At 46.4% G+C, this 21,336-nt stretch overlaps 1 protein-coding gene across 1 annotated transcript; it reads right to left on the bottom strand.

The window, feature by feature from the left end:
* Positions 1-3,475: 3,475 nt before the first annotated feature.
* On the bottom strand, positions 3,476-21,177 carry CDCA8 (cell division cycle associated 8). The gene is made up of 11 exons (XM_005588541.3): positions 21,095-21,177; positions 20,889-20,997; positions 20,638-20,766; positions 17,393-17,433; positions 14,354-14,426; positions 13,154-13,239; positions 11,849-11,913; positions 10,164-10,259; positions 7,956-8,082; positions 6,130-6,216; positions 3,476-4,851 (listed from the first exon to the last, which is right to left on the bottom strand). The coding sequence occupies exons 2-11, from the start codon at positions 20,980-20,982 to the stop codon at positions 4,807-4,809; spliced, it is 843 nt and encodes a 280-aa protein (XP_005588598.1). The 5' UTR covers positions 20,983-20,997; positions 21,095-21,177; the 3' UTR covers positions 3,476-4,806.
* Positions 21,178-21,336: the final 159 nt, after the last annotated feature.

The following is a 21,336-nucleotide window of genomic DNA, read 5'->3' on the forward strand; positions in this document are numbered from 1 at the left end:
GAAGGGCTCTGCCTGGCTTTGTTCCCGAGGAGGTATGAGCAGGCTCCCAGGGGAAAGTGGGTAGTGTGTTCGCTGCCTTTGGTAGCCAATGCCTGTGTTCTGGACCTTACAGGAGGGTGTCTCAGTTCCTAGCATTACCTCCACCCCGTTGCTCAGGAAGTGAGTAAAACTCACACTGCACCACCTGCAGCTCTCTTTAAATCTTTTTGTACCCTTTGCCATTGAAATGGAACGGTCTGCCAGCATCTTGAAAAAATCCTGCTATTCGCAGGATATTTCCCACCCCAGTTTACTAGTTGAGCTCCTTGCGGTCTTGGGGCAACAGAAGCCAGAAGTTGGTTGGGCTCATGAATGACCTCATGTTGCCTGTCAGCGTCTTGGGATCAGATTATGTGTATCTCAAGCCTAGCTCCAAGAAATGTGTTTGATCAAGACTGCTTGTAGAAGTGTAAGAGGAAAATGAAAAAATCTAAACCAGACTTGTTTCCCCATTGTAACACCTTCCCTCCCCTTTCACTTAGGCTTCCCCTGGGCCCCTTCTCCTTCCTCCACCCAGCCCACAGCACTCCTTTTTTTTTTTTTTTTTTGAGACACAAGTCTCACTCTGTCGACCAGGCCGGAATGCAGTGGCATGATCTCGGCTCACTGTAACCTCTGCCTCGTGGGCTCAAGCGATTCTCTTGCCTCAGTAAGTGACTGGGATTATAGGCATGTGCCACCACACCTGGCTAATTTTTGTATTTTTAGTAGAGATGGGGTTTTGCTGTTTTGGCCAGACTGGTCCCGAACCCCTGACCTCAGGTGATCCTTCCACCTCGGCCCTCCAAAGTGCTAGGATTACAGACGTGAGCCACTGTGTCCGGCCAGCACTCCTTCTTGACCCTCACCTGGAGACTTATGAAGGGTCAAGAGGAGAAGGTTTGCCAGGGTGACCTTGGCGTTCGATTAGAAGGGTGTATCCTTGAAGATGGTCACCTGTCTCCATCCTGATGGTTCTTAGCATATTGTGACATATGTGTGCTTGTGGGTACTGAAAATTTGCAGATGGAGCTGTGGTCTTCCTGGTATCTTGGTGCCAAGGGTATGTTTGTCCTCCACCATATCCACCACCCAAGGATCAGGAAAGATGAACCATGCAGATCCTAATATCAGCTGAGGGAAGGATGATGGCAAAGTGTAGAAGGCAAGAAGTGCAGGTTACAGCTGGCAGGGAGGGGATGGCAGAGGCTTGTTTGACAGGTGGGGTGATGCAGGCTGGGATGATACAGGGCTGAGCAGATGTTTAATCCCGCAAAGGGAGATGACACCTTAGGCAAAGCAAATTGGATTCCAGACTCCCCTTTAGCAGGGAGCCCAGTGTAGCCCCCAATTCTGATTGAATCCTCTCTCAAGAGTGTCTCTCAGTCCTTCAATTTCTGAAGCCACAGGAATTATATCTACTATGAAAGTTTTGAGTACATGTGGCATGCTGAATTTTAGGTAGGGGTCAACAGCTATGATACTGTGTAAAATTAGAAAACAGACCCACCAGGGTGTGTACACAGGTAGGCACTGAGACATGCTTTGTTTTTCAGAGGTCTGGGGATATATCGTGGAGCTAAGCCCTGCAGTGGTATGTGAACTCATTATCTGGGTGGGGCCGGGGATATTCCTCCTGGTAAAAGGCATGTCTGATGCTTTGGAGAAATGCTTAGGTGATGTCCTGTCACACACACCCGAGCTAACTCTTCATATGAGTAATGTAATCTAACTCTTCACAAGATAATACATTTGTAATCCTCTCAATAGGAAGCCCCAAGTAGGGCTTTTGGAAATAACAGGGGCCCTGTAGGACAAAGAATGAACTTACTGTTGACTGGACCTCTGGGGTTCCTTAAAACTGCCTCAGGGGCCCTAGGGAGGGACTTCAGGCCTCCATTCTCCCTTCAACCTGGGGCAGCCCTACTTTTCTATGCTTTCTCTCCACAGCAGACAGTAAAAACTAAATTGCCTACAGAGATGAGGCAGGTAACATCAAGGGAAGAAGTAATCTCATCAGGATTGCTTTGAACTGGAAGAGGATTCTCTGTGGGCCAAGGAAAGCTGCTACTGAGCTCTAGCCAACTGTTAACCCGTGCTGTCAGATCTTATTTTCAGAGGCTAGCAATCTTTGTGTAATCGCCCCATATTTAAATGGTCAGCAACTAATTTGGGAAAAAAAGAACAAAACAAAACCCAAACCCAACCTGAGTGTGAAAGTATGTCTGGGGGCTGGCAGTGAGATTTAGGTTGTCCAGCCCTGTGACATAGTTCAGCCTGTACTTAAAAATCCTGGGAGAGTAGGGACATAAGTTCTGCAAAATATATCAAATCAACAAAAGATACCAAATGATAAAAAAACAAAATTTTTAAAAAATCCTAGAATGTGGCTGGGCATGGTGGCTCATAACTGTAATCCCAGCACTTTGGGAGGCGGAGGTGGGTGGATCACCTGTCAGGAGACCAGCCTGGCCAACATGGCGAAACCCTGTCTCCACTAAAAGTACAAAACTTAGCCAGGCGTGGTGGTGTGCGCCTGTAATCCCAGTTACTTGCGAGGCTGAGTCAGGAGAATTGCTTGAACCTGAGAGGTGGAGGTTGCAGTGAGCCGAGATCACACCACTGCACTCCAGCCTGGGCAACAAGAGTGAAACTGTCTCAAAAGTTGATCAATCAATCAATCCTGGGATGGGGAACTCTTTACTTTCCAAGCCAGCCCCTTATATGAAATGAAGAACTGTCATGTCTCAGTCCCAGGCATTAATCAGGCACCTGCTGCATAACATGCATTTCCTACGAGGTGATTTAGGCAGCGGTGCAGACTGAATGAAATGGGATGAACCTGGTTCTGGGTAAAGCATGTTGGATCCTAAGTGTTTCCTTGGTATCAGGCTCTTTAGGCCTGATGACGTAGAGTCTGGGTTGCTTATTTGCACTGAGTAACCCTTCTTCCAAATGCTGTCACTACCAGAAGGCTCCTAGTCTATAAATTGTTAATGCCCAATGACCTGGCTAAGTATGCCCCCAGGTTGTCTTCTCTTGCATCATTAGCTCTAGGTTGATCATTTTCAGCCTAGAGAGTTCTGGGAAGGCAGATCTGCCAGGGCCTCAGAAACTTGGGGAAGTAAGACTCATGATCACCCAATTACTCTTGCCCCATTTTGTTCCTGGTCAACAAAAGTCCACTACAAATTATAGAGACCCTAGGCGTTGTCCTCCCAGATACAAATTTCTAGCTCATGGAATGAAGGTGCTGGGGGTGCTCTGATGGGGGTTGAAGGTACTGATGCTCTGGATCTTGTAGTAAGCCCCTTTTTCAGATACCAGAATGATTCTGTCCGAAGCAAAGGTTTTCATATCTTCTGAGAAAAGCAGATGTGCAAAGACCCCCACACCAATTGCTGCCTCCCTAGTCCATGGAGCACAGCTTGGAGAGGACAGGCAGGATGAATAGTGATTAAAAAAGAAAACACAAAACCAGAATTTATTGAAAGTAGGTACCAGCTCTGATTAGAACAATCAGCTCAAAGACACCATTACTCAGAACAATATATACAAAAATCTCAGGGAAAGGAGAATAAAAGAACTTAAAAGAATACAACTTGAATAGGACTGTTTTACTAAAATGGTCTTGTTGCAAAACAACAGATACCACAAAGAGCCCTACATGAGAAAGTCATGTGCCCTCAAGCCTGGGGGTGAGGACTCTAGTTCTCAAATTCTTAGAACACAGCTCATCATTCTCCAGGACAGAGAGGCTGGCTGGAGAATGAGGACCTCACTGCTGGCTGTTTAACAAAGTCCATGCCCCAGGCACAGGCACACATGGAATGAGGCCACCAAGCAAGTCACATCTGCCCCCTGTCCCCATAAGCCCCATAGGAGAGAAGTGCTCTCTGAAGTCTACTGACTTGGCAGCGACCACTGGACCATGGATAGCTTAGAGACAGTTATTCTGTGGCCAATGACATAAAACCCCCAGAATCTAAGCCCTACAATTCCCTTATCCAAATTTCCACTAACTAGGGAGGCAGAAGAGCAAGACATGGAAGTTGCCTCCAAACCAGTATTTGGTTTTCAGTAAACAGGGATAAACATAAAACACTGTTCCGCAAGCAGGCTTCAGAACTACTGGGCACAGCAGGTGAAAGATCCCAAAGTCCCATTTAGCACCTCCCGAAGGAGGAGGAGGAGGAGGGCTGGTAGGGGAGATGTGATGAGTGCCAGAGGGGAGATGGGCATGTTCCCTACCGAGGTCCCTGCTGCCAACTATCCTACTCTGCTGATCTGTACAGTTCCCCTACCTTGGGGACCTACCCTCTCATGGCCCAGAGCTCACTTATCTCAGCCTAAACCTCCCAGTCTCAAGCACAGAGAGCAGAAATACCAGATGCAGAGGTTCTCTGGGTAGGGGTGGTGGACGCAGTCTTCCTGAGAACTGCGCCCCCTCAACTGCAGGCAGGGCAGGGCAGGGCGAAGAGGATGTCGAGTTGCAGGAGGCAGAAGGCAGCAGCTCAGAGGGCAGGGAGGGTTCAGCGGGGAGACTGATGGGAAGCTTCTACGGCATGGCCCCAGCAAGCAGTGACTGGGGTCAGCTGGGATGGGAGGGTGAACAGACAGCTCTACCTAACTGGTGTGGGAACAGCATGTCTGAATTCCTGAAGTCCCCTAGAGGAACACGGCTCCTTGCTCTGGAACTTCACACTCAAACAATAAGCCTGAAGGGAAGAAGTCTCTTCAGGGTCCCAGAAGTGCCCATTAAAAGTCCATCCTGTCAACTTTGGCGTCTCATTTGTGGGTCCGTATGCTGCTGCAGATTTGGGCGAGACGATTCTAGAAAGAAAAGGAGAGAGATCATTGTAGAAGATGGCACTTGGCAGGCTTGCCCCTTGGCCTCCCACAGTCAGCCTGAGCACAGGTCTGACTGAGCCTCAGCTCCTCCATTCTCTATCCGTATCACACATGAATTCACCTTTTTGAACCTGTTTCTCATCTGAACAAGGGAGTAAAATAACAACTCAAGTGAGATGGTAAAGGTATCATAGGAGATTATTTGAGAAGAACATTGCAATAGGTCTAGCTAGAGGATGACAGTCACAAGATTTGGGTGGCCAGGTGTGTGTGGGATCTCAGCACTGGGCCTATGTTCAGAAAGACAGGTTTGGGAAACCAGCCCCACCTTGTCTCCTTCCTTGGATGTACCCTTCAGACCCCACAGAAGGGTGAGGGTAAGGTTGCCATGTTTACACTAAGTGCTCCATCCACCACCCAAGATGATGGCTGACTGGACCAAGGAGGTTCATCCCTGGCTGAGCCAATTAAATTATTTCTCTTGATAATTTACTTTACTTTTAGAGCTGAGGTCTTTCTCTGTCATCCAGGCTGGAGTGCAGCAGCACGATCATGGGTCACTGCAGCCTTGAACTCATGGGCTCAAACAATTTCTCTCACCTGAGCCTCCTGAACTGCAGGAATTACAGGTGTGCGCCACTGTGCCTGGCCCTCTTGAGAATTTAAACCAAGACAAGAAATTGAACAGTTCAGAAATGGAGCAATAAAGTTAGGGTTGGAGGTGTGGTTACTCAAAGCCACATGCAAAACAATGTTAAGTAAGCACGGAACCTGGAGCCTGTGGAGAAGGTTATCTGCTGAGAGGGAGGAATGAAGATGTGTGAGAGAAATGAGCACACAGGCCTCAGCTGATGGCCCCACCACTCCAGAGGCTTGGCCATTCACCTCGCTCTTCGATTCTGTAAGATTCCTGATAACAAGCTCCGACCCTCATTCTTGAGCTATTCTAGGTTTCAGTTCCTGGTGGCCAATAGTGACCTAACATAACCCTAGCACTAACTGCCTGAATGAGGCAGAATTTTGATTTTGCAGTGGAACTTCTGTGGCAGGCACCCTGGGATTGAACAAAACTCAACATCAGTTGAGGAACAGAATTGCTGCTATCTAAGTAGGGTAAGTGTCAAACTCTCTTGGGGGAAGAAAGACAACACAAATTTAAGTAGAAAGTATTAGCCCAGGCCCAAAAGACAATCCTAAACAAAGGTAGCCCAAGAAAGCTACTGGAGGCATCCTATGTGTGGAGACGAATATGAGACTTACGGAGAGCTTCTTAATGTTTCCCAAGGCCTCTGGATCCAGCTGGGCAATATTGTGCCTCTGCAAGTCACTGGCCAGTAATCGAAGGCTCTGTATAGAGACGGGAGTGGGTTAAACTGGCCATGGCCCTTAGGGCAGGAACTCCCATCCAGCAGTGTGCCCCAAAGGATCCCCCTGATATCCTGCACTTAGTGGTGGGGAATGGCTGGGATGGAGAAGTGGCAAGACAGGCAGGAAGTATATGAGCCCTAAGGAGACAATGACTTCAGCAGCGCTATCACTGGGGAGGAGGCTGGATTACCTGGGCACAAAAGGCATGTACATTATCTAAGAAATGCCCTGCAGAGTATGTCTGAAACAAACCATCCTCCCCTCACAAGGGCTGAGGTCAGCAGCTCGCTCCATGAAGCCAGAGACACTAAGCTTAGCCTGTTTCAGAATCCCTTAAAGTTATACAAAGCTGAAGGCACAGCTCATGCTCCCGGTTCTAGACTAAGCACATACCTCGATGGTGCCCTCCTCTGCACCACCCTTTAACATCTCTATTATTGCACATATCACAGATACCATGATTGCAAACCCATCTTGACCACTGAGCTGCTTCTCAAGGGCAGGCCCCATGTCTACTTCTTGGGCCTGTGACAATCGGGTGGGCAAATGTTAGTTGATGAACAGATGGAGGCCGGCGTGGTGGCTCGTACCTGTAATCCCAGTACTTTAGGAGTCCGTGGTGGGTGGATCACCTGAGGTCAGGAGTTCGAGACCAGCTTGACCAATATGGTGAAACACCATCTCTACTAAAAATACAAAAATTAGCCGGGTGTGGTGGCGTGTGCCTGTAGTCCCAGCTACTCAGGAGGCTGAGGCAGGAGAATCACTTGAACCTGGGAGGCGGAGGTTGCAGTGAGCCGAAATCGTGTCACTGCACTCCAGGCTGGGTGACAGAGGGAGACTCTGTCTCAAAAAAAAAAAGAAAAAAAAAAAAAGGGGCCGGGCGCGGTGGCTCAAGCCTGTAATCCCAGCACTTTGGGAGGCGGAGGCAGGCAGATCACGAGGTCAGGAGATTGATCCTGGCTAATACGGTGAAACCCCGTCTCCACTAAAAAATACAAAAAAACTAGCCGGGCGAGGTGGCAGGCACCTGTAGTCCCAGCTACTCGGGAGGCTGAGGCAGGAGAATGGCGTAAACCCGGGAGGCAGAGCTTGCAGTGAGCCGAGATCCGGCCACTGCACTCCAGCCTGGGTGACAGAGCGAGACTCCATCTCAAAAAAAAAAAAAAAGGCCGGGCGCGGTGGCTCATGCCTGTAATCCCAGCACTTTGGGAGGCCAAGGAGGGCGGATCACGAGGTCAAGCGATCGAGACCATCCTGTCCAACGTGGTGAAACTCCATCTCTACCAAAAATACAAAAATTAGCTGGGCATGGTGGCGTGTGCCTGTAGTAACAGCTACCTGGGAGGCTGAGGCAGGAGAATCGCTTGAACCCAGGAGGTGGAGGTTGCAGTGAGCCGAGATTGCACCACTGCACTCTGGTCTGGCGACAGAGTGAGACTCCATCTCAAAAAAACAAGAACAAAAACAAAATAAAATAAAACAAAAACAAAAAAACCCCTAGAAAAACAGATAGAACCCAGAGCTGAGCAACGATCTTTGCAGTCTGGGCCTCTAACCTGGGAGAGAAAACTGGGTTCTGAGTCCTGCAGAAATGTGGAGATCAGGACCCACGCCCTGAAAGGACTCTGAGGGTGAAGTGTGGGTGAGGGCCCAGGGAAAAGAAATGCTTGACTAAGTGGCACACTGTGGCCTGGCTTCCCTTGGAAATACTTCACCTCTCCGCCGCCCACTGGCACAGTGAGGAAGATCTCTTTGCTGTCAGCAAGAGGGCTGCCATTCCCTGAGATGTTGTAAATCCGCTCTCCTGCTGCTGGAGTACGCAGGCCAGGGGTCTTGAAGACCCTAGAATGGGAAAATCTCTGTGAAGATAGCTTGGCAATTGGATGACACCAGACTCTATAGGTCATTTTAACCTCACTCTGGTCTCAAGCTGCAGTTTTCAAGTCACACATTCCTAAGAAAGCATGTTCTAAATTTAGGAAAAAAAAACTGTTTTAAAGCAGTAATGACTAAACACAGCTGGAGAAAGAAGGTTGTAATTATTGAACATACATCTTGCAAACAGTCAACTCTTATCCACATAAAGTTTAGGTCCAAAGCTCCATATGGGTGCCAGTCATCCATCCATCCACAAAGCCAGAAATAAGCTGGTTAATTGTTTCCAGGCATGGCTGCTTCCATCAAGAGGAATTTTTCAGAGGCAAAGGAGGATGATTTAGAGATTACATCATTATACTAATTTCTCAAGACAGTTAAAATACTGCTACCTAGTTTTCCCTAAATGCCTTTTGTTACATACTCATGTGAAAAAACAAACTGTAAAGAAAAGTGAGAATTGGCTGAGTGCAGTGGCTCACACCTGTAATCCCAGCACTTTGGGAGGCCGAGGCAGGTGGATCACCTGAGGTCAGGAGTTCGAGACCAGCCTGGCCAACATGGCAAAATCCTGTCTCTACTAAAAATACAAAAATTAGCCGGGCGTGGTGGCATGTGTCTGTAATCTCAGCTACTCAGGAGGCTGAAACAGGAGAATCACTTGAACCTGAGAGGTGGAGGTTGCAGTAAGCCGAGATCGCACCACTGCACTCCAGCCTGGGTGACAGAGTGAGACTCCATCTCAAAAAAAAAAAAAAAAAGTGGCAATTAAAAGTAGAAAATAAATCTTCCACACTTCCCCCATACTAGAGATAACTACTTCTTGCTCTCCTCCCCAGGGGTAACCACTCTGAGTTCCTTATCTGTCCTTCCAGAAACTTTCTATGTATATAAAACCAAATGGGATCACACAGCACAATGTTCAGCAACCTGCTCGGAGATGCTTTGTGATCATGGCGCTCTTTCCCTATCAGCACACACAGATCCAGTCTTTTTTAATAGCTATACAGCATCTCCTGTTTAATCTACTAGATTCTTTGGAAGGTATTAACTTATGCTGCAACAATATCCTTGCTTATGCCAGCCTCCAAAAAAGCAGTATCAAGTTTTACTTCTACCAAGAGTGCGGAAGAGTGCCTATTTATCTTTAAAAAACTGATTTGAGGCCTGGTGTGATGGCTCGTGCTTGTAATCCCAGCACATTGGGAGGCCGAGGTGGGCGGATTGCTCGAGCCCAGGAGTTCGAGACCAGCCTGGGCAACCTGGCAAAACCCCATCTCTACAAAAAAAAAACTTAGCCGGGCACAGTGGCATGCTTGGGAGGCTAAGGTGGGAGAATCACCTGAGCCTGGGAAGTCAAGGTTGCAGTGAGCCGTGATTGTGCCACAGCTCTCCAGCCTGGGCATTAGAGAGAGACCCTGCCTCAAAATAAATATATATTTTAAAAATAAAATAAAAACCTTCTGATTTGAATCAGAAAAGGCCAAAAACGTCACTTAGAGGCCTCCTAGTCATCCCAGGCAGAATATTCACCTCCCTCCCATTAAAGAATCATTTTGCCACTGAAGATGGGTGAAACTACACTTAAGGGAGAGGCATACACCAGGAAACCCAGCTGGCCACTGTCCTCTGACAAGGCACCCCAGGCCAAGGACTTGGGACTATTTTCTTTTATTCTCTTAAGACAGAGTCTCACTCTGTTGCCCAAGCTGGAGTGCAGTGGTGTGATCTTAGCTCACTGCAACCTCCACATCCTGGATTCAAGCAATTCTCCTGTTTCAGCTTCCCAGGTAGCTGGGATTACAGGTGTACACCACCATGCCCGACTAATTTTCGTATTTTTAGTAGACGTGGGGTTTCGTCATCTTGGCCAGGCTGGTCTTGAACTCCTGACCTCAAGTGATCTGCCTGCCTTGACCTCTCAAAGTGCTGGGATTACAACATGAGCTATCGTGCCTGGCCTAGGAGTATTTTCTTAGACACTCCTTCTCTGAGTAGTGCTCAATGTTGGAATCCCATCAAATCGAAGTGTTCCCCTCAATACTCACCTTGAGTCAAACCTGGGTGTCAGGCCTGGAGTTGGTTTGACCATGGACATCTCCAATCGGCCCACGGCCGGGGTAACAGTGTTAGCACGGCTTGACCTACAGGTAAGAAACGGCCATCAGTTATGCCAGCTCTCAAGTTCCACGAAGGCAGCAGCACAGGAGTGACATGTGGAGAACTGACTGTGAGATACTGCTCCGGGCGCCTCGCGCACATCGACTTACATGACCCTTCTAACAACATGGGAAGCCAGCACTGCTGCCATCCTCACACACAGATGCAGAAACTCAGGTGCATCGAGTTTTAAAAACTTGCCCAAGATCACATATCCAATTAGGATGGAGCCAAAACTTTGAACCGAAGCAGCCTGCCTCCAGAATCTGACTTTTCTTTTTTTTTTTTGAGATGGAATCTTGCTCTGTTGCCCATGCTGGAGTGCAATGGTGCAATCTTGGCTCACTGCAACCTCTGCCTCCCGGGTTCAAGCGATTCTCCTGCCTCAGCCTCCCGAGTAGCTGGGACTATAGGCATGCACCACCACACCCAGCTAATTTTTTTTTTTTTTTTTTTTGAGACAGAGTCTCGCTCTGTCGCCCAGGCTGGAGTGTAGTGGCTGGATCTCAGCTCACTGCAAGCTTCGCCTCCCGGGTTTACGCCATTCTCCTGCCTCAGCCTCCCGAGTAGCTGGGACTACAGGCGCCCGCCACCTTGCCCAGCTAGTTTTTTGTATTTTTTAGTACAGATGGGGTTTCACCGTGTTAGCCAGGATGGTCTCGATCTCCTGACTTCGTGATCTGCCCGTCTCGGCCTCCCAAAGTGCTGGGATTACAGGCGTGAGCCACCGCGCCTGGCCTCAGAATCTGACTTTTTAATCAAGGAGACAGCCTCTTCATGTGAAGGCTCCCCCAGCTGGAATTCTGTCCTCGTGCCATGCAGCTGCTGCACTGCTCAAGAGAAATGCATTCGTTCCTCCACAGACATGCATCCCAGTGACTACTCTCCTAAGCTGCTTTATCTTCCCCCACATGGCTTATGGTAGAGTCCAGCATAATCAACTCAAGCCCATAGAGGTTCTTCACTTTGCAGGACTGGACAAAACATTTTAAGAAACCAATTATAATTAAGTGACAGTCACTCTATGACAAACTATGGGGTAGCTCTACACATGGGCTATTAAGAACTGAAACATAACAGGCAGTTCTTGCTATACTTAAAAAAAAATGGGGGCCGAGGTGGGCAGATCACCTGAGGTTGGGAGTTTGAGACCAGCCTGACCAACATGGAGAAATCCCGTTTCTACTAAAAATACAAAATTAGGCGGGTGTGGTGGCGCATGCCTATTATCCCAGCTACTCGGGAGGCTGAGGCAGGAGAATCATTTGAACCCTCAAGGCAGAGGTTGCAGTGAGCCAAGATTGCGCCATTGCACTCAAGCCTGGCCAACGAGAGTGAAACTCTGTCTCAAAAAAAAAAAAGTGGGGAAGGATAGAGAATGTACATTAAAGTACTGGAGATAGTTTTGGTTTAGGCCATTTCTAGAGACCCCTCCAGCTTGGCCACTCAAGGATTTAGTGATTTTAAGCTGCATTCAAACACTAGCCACCAGAGCTTTTTTCACTGCCCCTCACTTTCTGCCATGATATATATGGCTCTCCAATAAAACACCACAACTTTAGAAATCCACTACCTTTTCCTTTTGCCTTTTCCTTGTATGGACTGAGTTCTCTTCTTGGATGGAGGACACCTTTTGACCTGCAGTCACAATCAAACGAGACTAAGGTTACAAAACACCCAGCAAAGAGGAAAGGTAAGGAGAGTAAGGAGGTTGTTTTTTTTTTAAATAAAGGGTTAAGAACAAACTTTGGATAGTTAATACTAAATATAATAAGGTGTATCTCAGAATTCAATGACTTAAAATGTTCAGAACATAACTAATTGAATAAGGACTTCTACTGGCTTGGTTGTCAAAATAGAGGATTTTGGCCAAGATTAAAGGTAAATCTCTTTTGAATTGATTGCAGCCTGGCTTGTACCCCACTACTTTACATAAAGGGCTGCTGTGAAGGTCACTCAGGGCATCCCAGGTGCCCAATCAAAGGCAAACCCTGCAGTGCTCCCTTCCTGGGGCCTGGGAGGTCCCTGGTAAGAATCACTCCTTATCTTCCATATATTCTCTCCTCCCTTGTCCTCCGTGATGGATCCGTCTTTCCTGCTTCTCTAGCTTCCTTGGCAGTCTGCCTTAGGAGCCCCTCTCTCTACCATCCCTCTAGTGTCCACTCTCAGACTCCCTCCCTTCCTGCTCTCCCAGCACAACCATCTCCACTCCCACACTGGGACAAACACCTTAAGACCTGGGAGGCAGTGAATCTCTCGATCTCTCTCTTCTCCCTGAGCTCCAGGCTGAAATTTCTGTCTAGCCTAGATGTCCTGGAAAAGTAATGAATAGTCAACATGTCATGCAATTGACATGTGCTCCCCTTACCCCCAGTCCAGCACCTCTGCTGCCTGGATCCCACACTTCACTGGATGGCAGCTGCCTTAGCTAGAAACCGTGCAGTTGTCTCTGATTCCTCCTTTTCTCCACCAACCATGCCACTTCTTTCTAAAACCTATCTCAAAACCTTCCCTTCATTTTATAGTGTCAGCATACCAGTTCAAGAATTCATAGGCTTCCAACTGGTTTCTTCATCTCCAGTTTCCCCCTCCCCCATTTACCCTGAATACTGTTCCTCTTTCCTTTCTTCTCCAGCTAGTAGTAGACTCTCACTCACCTTGAAAGGCCTGCCCATGTCCTAGTGGGGTAGGGGAGACTTGCTAGCTTCCTCTTCTGTGTTCCACACACTTTGCACACCAGCCAATTATCACTTTTGTCATTGCCATGTAAAGTAGGATCATCTCTACTGAACTGTGAGCTCTGGTGTACAACAGTGTATTTTATGCATTTGTATTTCCTTGTGATAACCCCCAGCCTCCAACCTCAGTGTCCACTTACTCTTGAAGTTTGAGGATTCTTATGTTCATTTTCTTCTTCTTCTTCCTCTTCCACTATCATTTCATCTACTTGTATTACCTTTCGTGCTGTAAGAAACAGTTTCAACAGGGTGGTGTTTCTGATGAGAATAAAGTTTTGTGCATTCACATTTCTTATAGGAATAAAACGTATGCAATCTGAAGCTGCAATGAAGAAATGGACTAAAAATAAGGAAGACTTTTTAAGAAAGAGGGTTTAGACAAAGGAAACTAATCAGAGTGTTAAGAAACCCCATATGATGCTTTGTAGGGACAGCCCAGCATTCTGAGTAATTGAGTTTGCCCTGCCCAATGTAGAGGTGCCCTGGTGTGTAGCCCCGAAATCCTGGCCATGGGTCAGGATGTTGTTATAAGAGTTGGATGCATCAAACTATCATAGCTTAATGACAGTGACATTAAATCTATGTCACAATTCATCCTGATCCGATTCCCTGCTCACTAGTCACAACCTGGTTTCCCATACAACTTTTCCTATAAGACAGTGTTTCTCAGAGTGCGGGACATGTATGTAAGATGATTTTATGCAGATAGATCATGAAATTGAGTAACTTTTTCTTTTTTTTCCTTTCCTTTCCTTTCTTTCTTTCTTTTTTTTTTTTCAGAGAAATTGCCCAGGCTGGTCTTGAACTCCTGGGCTCAAGTAACCCTCATGGCTTGGCCTCCCAAAGTGCTGGAATTACAGGTGTGAGCCACCACAGCTGGGCTGAATTGAGTAACTTTGAATTAAATGCAGAGAAAGTCATTCCTTTTTCAATTCTCTTTCAACTTTGCTGATTACACCAGGGAGCGTCTCAGTTGGTGTTACCTGTCTTTTAACTGCGCTCTAAATCTTGCCATCTATTTAACCCAGGGGAAAGTAAGCAGGCCACAATGTTTGGTTTCCAGCACAGCTTTTTCCCTTTCACTTTAGCTCACACACGGCTCTTGAGTTTGCTTAGTAGCAGTCCTGCACACAGTTAACTAAATTTCTAGTTTGAGTTGCTGTTCAGGGGGAAAAAATTAACTAAATGCACCATCCAAAAGCAAATGTTTGGATTTACAAGATTAAGAACCAGACTTTAAAGGGAAGAGGCTCTACCAACAAGGCCCTGCCTGAGCCGCCAACCAAGCAACCTGAGCCTCGGTTCTTTCTGTTCAACAAAGAATTTTGACAGGTACTCACTTTTGGCAGATTTCAGGGGTGTCTGAATAGCTTCTGCTGTTAGTTTGTTTATTTCAGTGATATCCAGGTCAGCCTGTGACAAACATAGCCAGAAAGCACCAGGCTTATTCCACCAAAATACGAGGAAAAATATTTCAAGATAAATTTTTTAAAAAACTCTTATTTGATACATAAGACTATTAAATGTTAGTGATACAATATACAATACAGCAGACTCCCATAAACCCACCACACAACCCAAGACCTAAAACATTGCCAATAACTTGCTTCTGGCTCTTTATTCATTCCTTGTTCCATTTTCTTATCTTTCTCCCAAAGGTGATGAGTCTCCTAACCCTGTCATTCCCCAGAGGTAACCATATCATTCCACTTGTTTAATCGAAAGGTATATGTGCATGTGCTCACAGATACATGCAAATGTGTGTATATGTGTGTGCACATAGATGTGCTTTTTCACAAGTGTGTACTTAAGCATTTTGTTTAGTCTTGGCTGTTTTCACCACTCTTTGTGGTTGTAGTTAGTTTTCATTTTGCTATATCATATCCCACTGTGTGATTATACCACAATGGATCTGTCCATCTTCCATCAATAGTTTCCTATTATAAACACTGCTACCTTGAACTGTCTTAAATGTGTCTGAGGTACATGTCCAAGTTTCCCCTTGGCTCTATCCTTTGGAGAGGGCATGACAGGGATTATAGGTTACATAAATATTCAGCCTTCGCATTACGCCAAATTGTTTCCCAAAGTGGTTACCCTTGTCTACAGCCCATTTGCAAACAATCCAAGTTCCTAATGATCTACATCCTCTACAACACTTGGTGGGGTGTCAGGCTTACCATTTTTTTGATAAATCTACAGGGTCTCAGTAAGGTTTTCTAAGATGATCCTGGGTCCTTCAAAAAGGCTTCCAGTCACCATTCAAATTAGGTTTTCTTTCATATGGTAGTAAGTATGGACACTACAAAGAGCAGTCAAGATTCTGTCCTTTCCTTATAGAACACGTGTAAATATCAGAATTATCATTACAGGTTTGGAATGGCACAGCTTTCATTTCTGGTAGGCACTGCTTGACGTACTCAGAGAAGGATTCTGAGGCTGTCTTAGGCTTAGCAAGAAATAGTGCTGTAATAAATTACTGATGTTTGCCAGGCTTGATGGAACAGAAAGTAGGGGCATTCCTGCCAACCTTCTGCCATCTCTAGAAACAACTGGCATGTTTTGGAGTCATCAGTAGTGGCCGGCCACTGGTCATCTACTGGGCAGGAGAGTTAACAGAGCAGGCCTGAGACTGATACACATAGAAAGGCCTATTTGCAAGCTTGGCCTTGGTTGGCATCTGGGAACTTGGATTTCAGAAAGGTTCCCACCTTTCCTTAGCAAGAATGCCTCATTGTGCCTAAACTTCATGCAAACAATATGGCTCATGCTGAACACCTGCTTCCCTCTGAAAGTCTAGGATTTTGACATGTGCTAGGCAGAGGATGCCTATGTGAGCAGCCCCCAGGTAAAACTCTGGGCATTGACTCTCTAATCAGCTTTTCTGGTAGACAGCATTTCATATGTGTTGAATTAAACATGTTCTGTGTGACTCCATAGGGAGTGGACTCCTAGAAGCCTGGTTTCCTCTGGACTTTGACAAAGGGGAAGCACTTTTCCCCTTTGTTGATTTATGCTTTGTATCCTTTCACTGCAATAAATCATCGCCATGGGTGTACTGTATGCTGAGCCCCGTGAATCCTCATAGCGAATCACCAAACTTGGAGGTGGTCTTGGGAGCCCCAGTACACTTCCCAACTAAGAGCTTTTATAGATTTTCTATCATTCCTTTCTTGAGTTTTAAATCGTATTAGTCAAGGCTAGAATTCTCTCAACTTGGTGTGGTAACAATGGCTGTCTCATCTGACATTAGAAGTTCTCATTTGCAGTTCTGTATGTCTAATTTAAAAAGAGGGAACTGCATTAGCTAGTAAGCATAATTCATCTCAGAGGTAACTAACTTTTAAAACATTAGAGCTCAGTGTGTGTAGGGGGGTGAGTAATCCCTACCTCTCTCCTATAGTATTCATCCCCAAATGCTCCAATTTTTTCCAAATTGATAATTGGCTCCTCATTAACTTTACCTTCTGAATGAAGCTGGTGGAGATCTGCTATTGTACCCTTGGTGGTCAGACTCCTTCAGACCCTGAGATTCCAAATGATTCTGATCAACTCAACAAAATATGTCAATTTTGGGGTTTACTTTGTAAATCTGATCAAGGCTACAATAAACTGACAGAAAGATACACAAAAGCGTGCACACACGCATTGTTTGTATATGATTTTAGAGTGCCTAAGGACTCTGTGAAGCCCATGTATGGACTAGTTCCCAATGCTGTCTCATAAAACTTCCTGCAAGAGTAGCAATGTTCTATTTCTGTGCTCTCTGATGGAGTAGCTACTAGTCACATGTAGCTACCGAACACGTAAAATGTGGCTAGTATGTCTGAGGAAATGAATTCCTTAATTTTATTAATTGTGATTAACTGAAATAGGTACATATGCCTGGTGGCTACTGTACTGGATGGTGCAGCTTTAAATGCTCTATTTTGCATCCCCATCTTACTGCCTTCAATCCTGGCACTGATGCTGGGAGGAAGGAGATGAGAGGGGTTGGGGAGTACTGAGCATCCCAAGCAAGAGCACTGCTTCTACAGTACAACATGATGAAACAGCCTCATCATCTAGCAGGTCAGTGCATAGTGCAATGACTCAGGCGCTTAAAGGAACTTGGGCTTGAGACTTTCTACTTCTGCTGTAGAGTTCAGGACAAAGGACTGCAAGAAATTGGTCAAAAATAGAACTGCTACCCTCTGTAGGACTCAGAACTATCTGGGTCTCATGTACACAGTGTCTGGCCCAACTCTAATTTTTCAGTTGACACAAACAGATAATGTCCCTTTATGAAACCTCTTCCACAGTAAGCACCTATAAGTTGGATCTGGGGACTGGACTAGACTTAAGTAACCACTGACTGGAAAATAGGACAGGTCACTTACTGTTGCCGCCTCTTCCAGGGCCTGTTTGTTTCCTCCAAGGGCTTTAAAAAGAATGTTGTAGTTACTATTAGATTTTAACAATAAATCATCTGCCTAATAGTACCATTTATCTTTCTAAAACTGGTACAGCTCTTAGTCTAACATTCAAGGACCTTCACCATCTAATCTATTCTTTCTCCAAGTTATATCCCAAATGTGCCACTGACTCTCAGGACTTGTTGCCATGGTACTTTGTATTTCCTCTGCCTGAAATTCTCCTCCGTACTTGATAAATTTCTAACTCATCCTTCAAAACTGAGCTCAAACATCACCCCCAAAATTCTGCTTATCTTTTTAAAAAATATATTTTAAATTTTATTTATTTTTGAGACAGAGTCTTGCTTTGTCACCCAAGCTGGAGTGGAGTGGTGCCACCTTGGCTGTCTCCTGGGCTCAACTGATCCTCTACCCTCAGACTCCCAAGTAGCTGGGACTACAGGCATGCGCCACCACATTTGGCTAATTTTTGTATTTTTTGTAGAGATAGGGTTTTGCCAAGTTGTCCAGGTTTTTTTTTTTTCAAATAGAGATGTGGTCTCCTGCTATGTTGCCCAGGCTGGTCTTGAACTCCTGGGCTCAAGTGATACTCCTGCCTTGGCCTCCCAAAGTGCTAGGATTACAGGTATGAAGCCCCACCCCATGCCCTGCCCTCTGCTTATTTTTCTTTAAAAAAAAAATGTGTTTTTATTTTAATTATTTTTTTAAAGTTTAAAGATAGGGTCTTGCTATGTTGCCCAGGCTGGTCTCAAATTCCCGGGCTCAAGCAATCTACCTGCCTCGGCCTCCCAAAGTGCTGGGATTACAGGTGTGAGCCACTGTGCCTAGCCTGCTTATTTTTCTATCTCAGCAGGTTGCTGCAAAGTGTGGAGTAAGTTGCTCACCCTCATCATACCCAGTAACCACTCAGAGCTTTTTAAACAGTCCATCCTTGCCTTGGACTGAATTCCAGAGATGATATCCTTTGCTTCTGGCAAAAATTTAGCAGTCAATAGAAGTACAGTAAATGTGTGTTGAATGAAAAGGTCTTTGTGAGATTTACATGTAGAATAAAAAGTTAGGTTAGATCCTCCTGCTAGAAACCCTCACAGTATCTTGTAAAACAGTTAAGATCTCAGGCTATGAAACCAGAATACCTGGGTTCAAACAGACTATTCCACTAACTAGCTTATGAGGCCTTGAGCAAAGTATCCAATTTCTCTGTGCCTTAATCTTGTCATTTAGAAAAATAGGGATATTATTAGTTATGAAGAAAAATTAGTTAATATATGTAAAACACTTGGTACAATGCCCATCCGGCATAGAAATCACAATATGCTCACTGACAACTACTCTATTCTATCTCCTTTGTAGTACCTATACTTTTAATTACATAATTGTATGTGGATTTTTCTAATAGCTCTTTTCTACTAACCTGTATGTTTCTGAAGGCAGAGACAATGTCTGTTTTATTCCCCAGTGCATCTTTAGCACCTAGCACTGTGACTCACACATGCTCAGTATTTGTAGAAATGAGCAAATGAATGGCTTAATATTAATAAATAAAAGGACAAGTCAAAAGGATCATTCAACGTCTAATATGTGAACAGAACATGCATTTCTATCCAGCAAGGAGACTACATGCTGGATAATTAATAATAAGGAAAACTTTTGCAACCCAGCAGAAAAGTACAGCCTCCTGCATTTCTCTGGACATTTAATAAGGGAGTGGGGAAGCAGGCTGGGATTTTTCTCTGGCCAGGAAAACTGATGTGCCTTTTTTTTTTTGAGATGGAGTTTCATTCTTGTTGCCCAGGCTGGAGTGCAATGGCGGGCTCTTGGCTCACCGCAACCTCCACCTCCCAGGTTCAAGCGATTCTCCTGCCTCAGCCTCCTGAATAGCTGGGATTAGAAGCATGCGCCACCACACCCGGCTAACTTTTTTTATTTTTAGTAGAGACAGGGTTTCTTTCTTTTTTTTTTTTTTTTGTGAGATGGAGTCTCTCTCTGTCGCCCAGGATGGAGTGCAGTGGCCGGATCTCAGCTCACTGCAAGCTCCGCCTCCTGGGTTTACGCCATTCTCCTGCCTCAGCCTCCGGAGTAGCTGGGACTACAGGCACCCGCCACCACGCCCGGCTAGTTTTTTGTATTTTTTTTAGTAGAGACGGGGTTTCACCGTGTTAGCCAGGATGGTCTCGATCTCCTGACCTCCTGATCCACCCGTCTCGGCCTCCCAAAGTGCTGGGATTACAGGCTTGAGCCACCACGCCCGGCCGAGACAGGGTTTCTCCATGTTGATCAGGCTGGTCTCGAACTCCTGACCTCAGGTGATCTGCCCGCCTCAGCCTCCCAAAGTGCTGGGATTACAGGCATGAACCACTGCGCCCAGCCTGATGTGCCCATTTTTAAGTTAGCAATTTCCATAAGCTGCATAAGGAGCTGCTTTGGGTTATTCTTTCATCTGAGCTCTGGTTAACTAACCATGTCATTTATTCATTCATTTTTAAATGGGTTGGGTAAAATATACATATTTTTTAAAAATACTATTTTCTGGCTGGGCACAGTGGCTGACTCCTGTAATCCCAGCACTTTGGGAGGCTGAGGCATGCAGATCACTTGAGGTCAGTAGTGCGAGACCAGCCTGGCCAACATGGTGAAGCCTCGTCTCTACTGAAAATACAAAAATCAGCAGGGCATAGTGGCAGGAGACCGTAATCCCAGCTACTCCGGAGGCTGAGGCAGGAGAATCACTTGAATACAGAAGGTGGAGGTTGCAGTGAGCCAAGATCGCACCACTGCACTGCACTCCAGCCTGGGTGACAGAGTGAGACTCTGTTCCAAAAAAATAAAATAAAATTCCTGATGTGTGAAAATTATGTGAAATTCACATTTCAGTGTATCCACAACTAAAATTTTATTGGAATACAGCCCATCCATGCCCATTCACTATAGCTGTTTTGGACCTGTAACAGCAGAGCTAAGTTGTCCGACAGAGACCCCTCCCACCGGCTCAAGTAGCCTAAAATATTTGCTACCTAGGCCTTTAGAGAAAAGGATGGAGACACATGACTTACGGAAGTGAGACAGAGAGTGAAAGGGTCTGCAATTTTCCATAAGTGGTCATGTCAGATTTCATTAAAAGGTGACATCTGAGCGAGTCCTTTCTGAAGGGTGTTACCTAACCCCACGGGGCTCCCGGCCTCCGCCCAGGGAAGCTCTCCAGCTCTTACCGAAGTAGTCAAGCCAGTTCATCTGGCGCAGCGCCTTGGGGAGCCGCAGGATCTCGATGTTGTAGAGGTTATCCACCTCCTTGAGGAGGTTCTGCCTGTCTGACTCAATTTGCTTGATTCGTATTTCCACTGCGGGAGGGCAGAGCCGACAGGACACGGGTCACGGGGCGGGTGAATGTGTGCAGCTCGTGTCCCCACCCGCCAGCATCCCGCGACCGCCCCAGGAGGCCGCGACGGCCTGGCCCCTTTACCTTCACGGTCGAAGTCTTTCAGAAAGGAGGCGAGCTTCCGCCTCCGTAAGGAGTTGATCTTGGCCACCCGACTACTGCCCTTCCTAGGAGCCATGGCGCTCGGCGGAGGCTGCGGGGAGCGGCGGAGATGGGGCAGGGAGGCAAGGAACCAGGTAGGGACCAGGAGGGCGGATGGGGACCACCCGAATAAGTCGCCAGGCACGTACCTCCGGTCTCGCGACAAGGACTGAGTAAAACCTCGCTATGCCAGTGAGAGAGAGCGGCTCTACCGTCAACCGCCACCTAATTCAAACTCCACAGCCACAGGCTGACGAATGAGAAACCGCCGTCCCACAGTATCCAATCACAAGCAAGTTCCTACCTGCCCGGGGTCTCCCGCCCAATGCGCTCCCTATAGCCGGAGTGCGTCAGCGCGGGCGCCGCCGTCGCGGGTGCTCCTGGGAGTTGT

This window comes from Macaca fascicularis, chromosome 1 (assembly GCF_037993035.2).
Source record: "Macaca fascicularis isolate 582-1 chromosome 1, T2T-MFA8v1.1".
Taxonomy (NCBI): Eukaryota; Metazoa; Chordata; class Mammalia; order Primates; family Cercopithecidae; genus Macaca; species Macaca fascicularis.

What these genes read in the sequence shown, in the direction of transcription:
- CDCA8 (XM_005588541.3), bottom strand. Translation starts at nt 20,982, where the DNA reads ATGGCTCCTAGGAAGGGCAGTAGTCGGGTGGCCAAGATCAACTCCTTA. An exon ending in GAACTGGCTTGACTACTTCG is followed by an intron (nt 17,434 to 20,637) that starts GTAAGAGCTGGA and finishes TTCTTTTTAAAG; the next exon opens with CCCTTGGAGGAAACAAACAG. An exon ending in CCCTGGAAGAGGCGGCAACA is followed by an intron (nt 14,427 to 17,392) that starts GTAAGTGACCTG and finishes TGTTTGTCACAG; the next exon opens with GCTGACCTGGATATCACTGA.